The sequence below is a fragment of the Olea europaea genome, chromosome 12 (genome assembly GCF_002742605.1).
Source record: "Olea europaea var. sylvestris chromosome 12, O_europaea_v1, whole genome shotgun sequence".
In the NCBI taxonomy this organism is placed as follows: Eukaryota; Viridiplantae; Streptophyta; class Magnoliopsida; order Lamiales; family Oleaceae; genus Olea; species Olea europaea.
The window spans coordinates 7,589,790-7,599,000 of NC_036248.1; the positions used below are offsets into that span (position 1 = coordinate 7,589,790).

A 9,211-nucleotide genomic window follows, 5' to 3' on the forward strand; every position below is an offset into this window, starting at 1 on the left:
ACACAAAGCAAATGCTCCGGCCAAACAAGCTTCTTTTCACCGACCACTATAAAATTTGGATTATCTTATAAATTTTTTATCTTCGAATGCTTGTTAGTAACACATAAATGTTATTGCAATTGCAAGTTATCATTATTTTAAGAAACGTAAAACATGATTAGACAATAAAAATTTAAAATCAAGGTTTAAATTTTCACGAATTTATTCGAGCGCGGGGCTTAATATAAAAAAGCGTGTGATTAAATTAAAGGTCAGCTTCTCCATACATTTATACCACGGTACCCGGTACAAAAACAGCAAAGGTCAGCCTTCTACATTCATTTCATTTTATATTCAACCATCCCGGCCACTCTTTCCCTCCTGGTTTCGTGTTCATTTTATATTCAACAATCCCCGCCACTCTCTTTCTCTCTCCCTCCCGGTTGCGTGCTCATTTTCTCCACGAAAATTCATTTCATTATCGCTTCGTACCATTTCCCCAGAATATTCCATCTTCTTCATTTTCCTAGATTTTCTTGAACCCCATTTCAAGAACAAATTTCCATTATTTTTTTTTTCCTGAATTTTCTTGACAATAACAAACGACACATCCTATTTTCTTGAAAAGGCTGGTTTGGGTTTTAGTGCGTGGTATAAGTAATCTTATAAACAAAAAATGGGAAGTAAATGGAATAGAGTGAAGCTAGCACTGGGGATGAATCTGTGTATCTATACACCAAGGAATCAGACCCTGGACAATGATGATGAGGATGATTCTTTGCCGCCAGCACAACCACCCGAGAGGCGTTCCAGCAATGCTTTGACATCGCCAGGGGCCGTCGGGACCGCTGCACCGTTGTCGCAGGGATTAAATCGGCTTAGGCTTTCTAAGAGTTTGAGCAGACCTTCTTCAAAGGTTCGGTTGTTTCTTGAACTTATATAATTTATTCAACTTTATATTTTTCAATGTGCAAGTTATATTCTTCTCGGGTATGCAGCTTTATGGTGAAAACTGGGAATCTGTTTGAGTTCTTTATGCTAGTTAACGTGTTTTGTGGGTGAAGAATAGGTAGAAATTTGTTAAGGAAGATTGGATCTTTATTGTTGATGTCAATGAGAAATTTGAGTTTGTTGGGAATGTTTTGGTGTATTTGCTTGCTGAAATAAAAACTGACAAATACAAAGTTACCGAAAACCGTTGGGATAATCTTAAGATTTTCTTGTGTTTGTCGATGTAGTTTTTGTGACAGAAAATTGATTTCTCTTCAGCTTGTTTTGAGTATAATCTGTTGAGAAAAATGTAAGAAAATCTGAAAACTTAATGAACTTCAAAGCACGAAAAACGTTATCTTTTAAGTGATGTTTCTCCCCTATCGAACGAAGTCACGATTGGGGTATGATAGAAAATCTCTCTCAGGATACAATGGAGGCGTTTGATTCAAATTGTAACTATTTGATCAAACCAAGAAAACACTCGAAAAAGAACTGATGATGCCAAGAGAAAGAGAGAAGAATATTTTTTTTAATGTGTTTTGCAAATGAGAATTCGCCCAAAATTTATAGAAATTGAGGCAACCGTTTGAATAGGTGTGTCCCTTGAAATGAAGAACAGATCTGTTGGAAGTAACTGTCAAAACGAACAGGTCGATCCCCGTTGCGCAACGTCAAACATTAGTCGGGGCGGCAAATCATTCGCAAAACAAAAAAATAAATACATACAAAATGATGAAAAACATCTAACATAATAATCTTTCTTTTATTTCCTTTCTGTATTTCTGTTTGTGTTTAGAACAATTCGATGGAAGTAGCAAAATAAAAGAAAGTTCGACTGTCTTTTCTGTTTAATGAACTTAACATAAGTGATATTGCTATTTCTTTGATCGTATTTGAATTCTGCTGTATACGATTACCGAAAAATCGAAGCGATCAAAGGAGTATAAGTTCTGCATATAAATTAGGTTTGCATCGTTTTCTATTTTGTTCTGCTGCTTCTTTAATTTTATGTTTGTTTAGAAATTTTCTGCTCGTATAATGTTTTATATGTTCTGTTTATATTTGGTTCATATTTCCCACATGTGTTTTCATTTGATTTTCAGAAGACCTGCTCAATATGCTTAGGATCGATGAGACGAGGAGAGGGTCATGCCATATTCACTGCAGAATGTTCGCATTCCTTTCATTTCCATTGTATTGCTTCAAATGTCAAACACGGAAACCAGATTTGCCCGGTTTGCAGAGCAAAGTGGAAAGAAATTCCTCTGCAGAGCCCGAGCCTGGATCTTCCAGTTCGAAGGGCAAGATTCAATCGTGAAGGTTCACTCCAGAATGATGCTTTAATGCCAAGGCCCCGTCAATTACCTCCTCGACGCAATGCATCACTATTTCACCGCCCTGAGCCAGCAATTTTCAACGATGACGAGCTGTTGGATTGTCAAATTGACTCATCTGGGAGAGGCTCGTCAAACAAGAATGCTGAAGATCGTGATGACCGGAGTAGAGTTACGATTAAGACATACTCAGAATATCCAGCAGTTCCACAGTCGAGTGCATTTGATGACTTCACCATCTTGCTTCATCTGAAAGCTCCTTCTTCAAATTCCAGGGAAATTCCCAGTGGGGACCAGGATAGTTTGACCCAAATTTCTCCAACTTGTCGTGCTCCGGTTGACCTTGTTACTGTTCTTGACATCAGTGGTAGCATGGCAGGTGCAAAGCTTGCATTGTTAAAGCGCGCTATGGGGTTTGTGATACAGAATCTTGGTCCGAATGACAGGTTGGCAGTAGTTGCCTTCTCATCAAATGCCCGCCGACTTTTCCCCCTTTTAAGGATGTCCGAAACGGGACGGGAGCTAGCATTGCAAGCCGTTAACTCTTTGGTTGCAGTTGGAGGGACAAACATTGCCGAAGGTTTGAGGAAAGGTGCCAAAATAATGGAAGATAGAAGGGAAAAGAATCCAGTTTCCAGTATAATATTACTTTCTGATGGGCAAGACACAAATTCAGTCGGTAATGCTGATGGCAATAGGAATCAACCAGCTTGTCAGTTACTCCTTCCTTTGTCTCTTCACACCGAAGACAGTTCCAGTTTTAAGATTCCAGTCCATGCTTTCGGATTTGGTGCAGATCATGATGCATTGTCAATGCACTCAATTTCTGAGAGTTCTGGTGGAACTTTTTCTTTCATCGAGACTGACAGGGTAATCCAGGATGCTTTTGCACAGTGCATCGGAGGCCTTCTGAGTGTTGTTGTCAAGAACCTGCAGGTCAGCATCGAATGTGTTCACCCTAGAGTGCATATTTGCTCTTTAAAAGCAGGAAGTTATCCCAATCGCATGATGTCTGATCAACGCACAGGATCTGTGGATGTTGGAGATATTTATGCTGATGAAGAAAGGAACTTTCTGGTTTCGGTCAGTGTCCCGGATGAGTTATCAAGCGATGAAACGTCATTGTTGAAGGTGAGATGCATTTACAATGATCCCTTAAAAAATGAAGCGGTTAGCTTAGAAAGTGAAGAAGTTAGAATTATGAGACGTGCAGTGGCTGGACAAGAGGAAACATCCATTGAAGTTGATAGACAGCGGAATAGGCTTCGAGTAGCTGATGCAATGGCACAAGCCAGAACTGCTGCTGAAACTGGAGATTTAGCTCGTGCAGTTTCGATCCTCGAGAACTGCAGGACATTGCTGTCGGAAACGGTGTCTGCTAAATCTCAAGACCGACTCTGTATTGCACTCGATGCCGAGCTCAAAGAAATGCAAGAGAGGTTAGCAAGTAGACGTGTATATGAGACATCAGGAAGGGCATACATTCTGTCTGGACTGAGCTCACACTCGTGGCAGAGAGCGACAGCCCGAGGCGACTCTACAGATGGCTACAGCCTCGTTCAGGCCTATCAAACACCTTCAATGACTGATATGCTTACTCGTTCTCAGGCTACCTTATCAAGAACAAAGCCGAGATAAGTACAAATTTTGACTTGGGTTGGATAAGCAGTTCAAACAGTTTTTCATCTTTCGATGTCTTCCCTTCTGGTAATCGGAAGAAATAAAAATTGTAAAGGGTCCAGTATATTTTTGAGAAGAGAACAGTAACTAGGTTCACTTGTATTTAACTGGTGTACTATTGGGGGATGTATATTAGAAGGTAGGCCTTTCCGTCTTTGAGAGGATTGGATATAATTTTAATAGTTAATAATAGGAGACCTCTTTACATTATACTATAATAATACTGCTATTTGAATCTTCCCACGAAGTCTTGTCAATTCCTAAATTCCCACTCTTGATTTCTGTAAAAATAAATTGCATGAGATTCTATATTTTTGTTCTTCGACGCAACTTTTTGAAGAAATTCAAACCATAGTTCTCAAAATGTCACGGATTAGTATGGGAGACTGGGAGTTATAATAAACTGCAGCAGCAAAGCAAAATTCCATTTGGACGAGCTTCAAAAATACTCAAGTAATATTTCAAACATTAGAGTATGGATTAACAGCAAAGTGATACTGAAAGGAAAGAGAAACATATAATATAACAGAAAATCGAGTACTAAAATAAGTAATCCATGAATCAGAATGAAAAGAATACGATCAAATAACTGTTAGTAGCTTCCAAGAGAAAAAATCGACACGATTACATAAGTTTTTTTAAAGATCAGGTATTTGATCATCCAACTTACATGTGTCGTGATTTTGTTTTCCATTTGAAACTGCTTTTCTAGGCCTTTTCACTTCTAGGCCTTTGCTTTTTACTTCTAGGCCTTTGCAGGGCATCTTCACTGACTTTAAGTCGAAAGACTTAGTCTTAAATTTTACTGCAAATCTGTTAAAGAAATTGTCCCAACTCCCCTTAGTCTTTACGAGCTTCTCTATCTCTTGTTTCATATTCAAGCACTCCTTTTCAAGCTCAGAGACCCGTCCATTCATGTCATTAACCGTGTCAATCTGTTCACCTCCAGAACTTACGGGAACCATGCAATCATCTCTTGGTACTAGATTCTCACTTAGGTTTTGTGAATTCTCGAGGTTGTCAGAGACAAAAAGCCAACCAGACACAGATGTACGCAGCCGGAGCTGTTCAAAGAACAGAACTTGGACGATGACGCGCAATGGTAGCCTCTCATTCTGAGCTGCATGGGTGCTAGCTTCCAATGACAACTTCTGGCAATTCATGATCCTACAGAGCTGTTCCCTTTCCGAGTCTGTTAGCCATGGATGTGCCTGAAGATACAGAAACCCATCAACATTAGAACAGAGAAGATTGAACTAGCAATATTGAATTTACTAAAAGAGCAATACTAGCATCTATGTGAGTTATCAAGGCCTGATAAGTTTACAGTTTTCCGTATATGAATTAGCTTTGATAATAATAATAATAATAATATATATAGCCTCCACACTAGGGTGCATGTTCAGTTTCTCCACTCGTTAGTAGCTTAATCTTTTAGCTGAGGTTGTTCAATTACATCGTGCAACTAAGCCTCCCCACCCCACTGAGTGCCTGCTTGATACCCATGTTATGTTTTGCAATACTTTCAAACATTAAAGAGCACAAGAGGTACTTGAGAACCATTTAACTAAGGAAAAAAATCTCATGATGCTGGTGCTCTCTTTAATTCATTAATCCTAGATATATCCAAATCAATTGCACAAGCAAATTCCAGTCAGGTTCCAACAAGTTTCGCATATTCCACATATGAATATATGTCGTGTTAGAGTGTATATCTCTCCGTATTTGTGGATGTGTAATTATTGAAAGAATTAACATAGACTACTTACCTTTAGGTATATGTCAATCGCACGGTAAATTCCATCATCAACAGGCCGGGCATATTCTGGAATTACAGCAGCAAGGGACAGGAATTTCAATAATTTCAAGTTAACATCAGGTGCCACTTCAGCTAGATAGCTGTCCACAAGATTTGCCAGCATTTTCATTGGTGTAAATGAATGAGAATCTCCTACAAACTGGTCCTCGTTCGCCAGAGGGTTTAAGGTATCCTGATCCATCAACACAAAATGATCGACGATTCGCTGAACACAGTCTATGTCATAAAGGGTCTCCATTGAGTAGCCCATGTTTGGTATTAGAAGATCTTCCAGAACTGCTTGATCGAATTGGGCCCCGATTTTCCTTTCCAAATTCTCTCGACAAGATGTACTTGCCTGTAGGATCATGGATGTTCGCAGAAGTTTAAGCAGGAATTTGGTGGGCGTCACACGCTTTTGATTTGGTAGTAACCAAACTATCTCTTCAAGAAGGGTCCTCTGATCTGCATCAGATGTAATGTGAAGCGTTGATCCATGCGTGCGGTTGTCTCCATTCTGAAAGCTCGATTGCCTACCATTTAAGGGGAGATATCTCTTGGCATAGAACATTACCACCTCAGCAATTTTCTGGGGTTTCATGCCTTTAGTAGCAACAGCCAGTATAAACCTCTTGAAGAAAGGCAATTTAAGAAATGCCGCGTCCTCATACCACCAATCCTCAGTTGGGGTACGTTGGTTGGAAGTCGAGTGTATACCATTCCATAGAACAGTACTGACTGGACTCTGAGCGCCACTTCGTCCTGACATAGGCCTACTCATAAGAATTGGTTCTGCACAAGCTTTCGTTGCCAGGCGATCAATGCATCGTGAAACTATATGAAGTTCTTCTGCAAGGGGAAGGCTGTCTTCACAAGTTTCGAGGGCTTTAAAAGTGTCTACCCAACTTCCAAATACTTCATTGAGAAAACTTTCGGCTTGTTTAATAAGGTTTCCTTCTCCATAATCTTCATTCATTTCAAGATACTCAGCCGCACACCTAAGGCTGACCACATTAGTCACTGTGAGTTCAAGTTTAACGTCATAACAGAACTTGGCTATGAGCAAAAATGTTTTTGCTCCGCCAGGTATAGTTTGAAGTTCCAAAACACATTTCTCATTCTCAGGAAATTCTCGGATAAGTTTTTCCAGAAACCTGCTCCGGGACAACAGTGGAAACTGGAATATATGGACAAAAGGAGTCAAAGACAGTCCACAAGCAATAGATAAAGGGCAAGAACAGAAGGAAAAAGTGTCAAAGAGAACTGAAAGTCTACATACTATATTCTACATGGAAATGCTGAGGATTAAACATGCCATGAACTTATGGACTTCAAAGAACACGCTGATGTTTCTCATGCATACAATGAGTAAGATCTCATTTAAAAGAAAATGTGAGGCAATTCATGAAGGCGGCTTATGTGGTTTATTCAACGCATTGAAATACAAGAACAAATGCATTTCCAGAGATGTTCTATGCTACATGTACATTATTCTCTTTTCTGCACTCGCTTGTTGCTGGCAAAGGAAAGGAAAAACGAAAGATAAAGAAACTGAAAGAGGAAACACGAGAAGGGTGAAAATATGCTGCACTTCATTAACAATACGTGTTAATGTACAGTCGAATTTTCGAACTCCACATATGAATAAGACCTTGTGAAGACGGAAGGACTTTTCTCCAACTTCAATGCAAACATCACTGGAAAGCCCAGTGGAGCAGAGCCTGCACAGGAAAATCTATTTTTAGAAAATTTGAATTCTTTAGAAGCCAAAATATTTGCACAACCAATGCATCATATGAATCTGCTATGGCACAACAGCATCAGTGTATCTATATAGAAACTAATAATCCAGTGAAGTACACATTCCCAGTGAGAAAATATATGGGTTAAACGATATCATAGATGGCTTTGACGGATACATAGCGCTGTACAATTTACAAGAACTTCTGATGTGGGGTATACATTGTACAAACTTTTCTACCATTAAACAGAAGTGCCAATATATGACACAATTGCACAACAAAAAAAAGAAAAAAATGAAAATTACACAAAAAAAGAAGTTCCAAAATCAAAGATTTATTTAATTAATCAGACAACAATACTTATACCCAAATTTGATGTCCGTGCCTAAATGTAATGACTCCAATAGTTGAGGCTTCAACTGTGGATTTCTAACGATTTAGATATCCTCTACTTTTAAGCCAGTTTTAAGACTGAATTCTTCGAATATCACTATTCCTTCCCAAAAAGAGCAGGTTTAGGAAATTAGCTTCAAACATATTAATGACATATACACAATTACACTAAAAAACAACAAATTGTAAAGATAATCCCATTCTGTCAAAATTATAGAAATCAAACAAAAAAACACCATTATATCCTAAAATTCGAAAAAATTGAAAAATATGGGTTCAAAAATTCTCAGATCACGGACAATGACTAACCAGGTGTGGCCATCAAGAAGAAAAACGTCGGCTTTGGAACCCAACTTCATGCATGCCATGTAGTGTCACTCAGCACTGATTCACTACTTATATCACAAATGCAATATATAAATTATCCTAATTATGCAAATATATATGGATATATAAAACTATCACGAACGTGGAAAGAGAGTGCAAGTAATTGCGGGGTTGACAATGAATTGGTAAAAATGAGTTTTTATTTCATCTACGTGACCTTATTTTCTGTGGATGGAGAATATGTAGAGACAGAAGAAAATTGGGATTGTCCCGAGTCTAAAGGATGATAAATCCAGGAGAGAAATGTGATGCTGCTGTTACAAAACAGAGGGTTTGTTTGGATTCAAGATTGATGTCATAAACTTGATTTTATTGAATTTCTTGCTATACGATAATTAATGCTTTTTAATTTATGTAATGGAATCAAGAAAATAAAGTATTAGGTCTTGAAATGACCAAAACCGAAATAATTAAATTTTATTGGGAAAATTCCGCTTTGAGCTCCATCTTGTTCGGATTTTCGTTTTCTTGTGCTTTTGGCAGCATGCACTGCAGTGGCTGGTACGTTGGAGTGACCATTCCTGGACGGGCGGGGGACCAAAGGGTTCCTGATTTTGAGCTAGATTAATTTGTTTTAGATAAATTGCATTTTGGTCCCAAGTTTTAGAGGAAGTGTCATTTGTTTTTTACTATTCTTTTTAGGTCCTAGCTAGACTTCACAGTTTTTGGAAATGTTTTCTTTATAGGCAGTTTTTGTCTAAAAATTGGAATAAATTTGATAAATACTCTTTTACACTCATTTTCAGATAACAAGAGTATTGTTATTTCACCCCCATTTGTTTTCCATTTTTTCTTCATTAAAATGAAAAATATGATCGTTATTCATTACTTCAAACCACCAAATTTGAATTTCTATCTCTTGTATTGGTTTCAAAACGATTATATTCTTCATTCTCGTTTTACAA

The 9,211-nt window shown here is 38.2% G+C and overlaps 2 protein-coding genes across 2 annotated transcripts; one reads left to right on the forward strand and one right to left on the reverse strand.

Annotated features, from left to right (window-relative positions):
• Positions 1-333: 333 nt before the first annotated feature.
• On the forward strand, positions 334-4,226 carry LOC111405440. Its single transcript, XM_023034326.1, has 2 exons — positions 334-895; positions 2,076-4,226. The coding sequence occupies exons 1-2, from the start codon at positions 656-658 to the stop codon at positions 3,942-3,944; spliced, it is 2,109 nt and encodes a 702-aa protein (XP_022890094.1). The 5' UTR covers positions 334-655; the 3' UTR covers positions 3,945-4,226.
• A 369-nt stretch (positions 4,227-4,595) lies between these two features.
• LOC111405441 (BTB/POZ domain-containing protein At5g03250-like) lies at positions 4,596-8,604 on the reverse strand. Its single transcript, XM_023034327.1, has 4 exons — positions 8,229-8,604; positions 7,436-7,505; positions 5,756-6,961; positions 4,596-5,197 (listed from the first exon to the last, which is right to left on the reverse strand). The coding sequence occupies exons 1-4, from the start codon at positions 8,285-8,287 to the stop codon at positions 4,625-4,627; spliced, it is 1,908 nt and encodes a 635-aa protein (XP_022890095.1). The 5' UTR covers positions 8,288-8,604; the 3' UTR covers positions 4,596-4,624.
• Between the last annotated feature and the right edge of the window lie 607 nt (positions 8,605-9,211).

Excerpts from the sequence above, each read along its gene's own strand:
- LOC111405441 (XM_023034327.1), bottom strand. The coding sequence starts at position 8,287 with ATGGCATGCATGAAGTTGGGTTCCAAAGCCGACGTTTTTCTTCTTGAT. Across the intron at positions 7,506-8,228 it reads CTTCTTGATGGCCACACCTG|GCTCTGCTCCACTGGGCTTT; the intron begins GTTAGTCATTGT and ends TTTCCTGTGCAG. Across the intron at positions 6,962-7,435 it reads AGTCCTTCCGTCTTCACAAG|TTTCCACTGTTGTCCCGGAG; the intron begins GTCTTATTCATA and ends CATATATTCCAG.
- LOC111405440 (XM_023034326.1), top strand. The coding sequence starts at position 656 with ATGGGAAGTAAATGGAATAGAGTGAAGCTAGCACTGGGGATGAATCTG. Across the intron at positions 896-2,075 it reads TGAGCAGACCTTCTTCAAAG|AAGACCTGCTCAATATGCTT; the intron begins GTTCGGTTGTTT and ends TTTGATTTTCAG.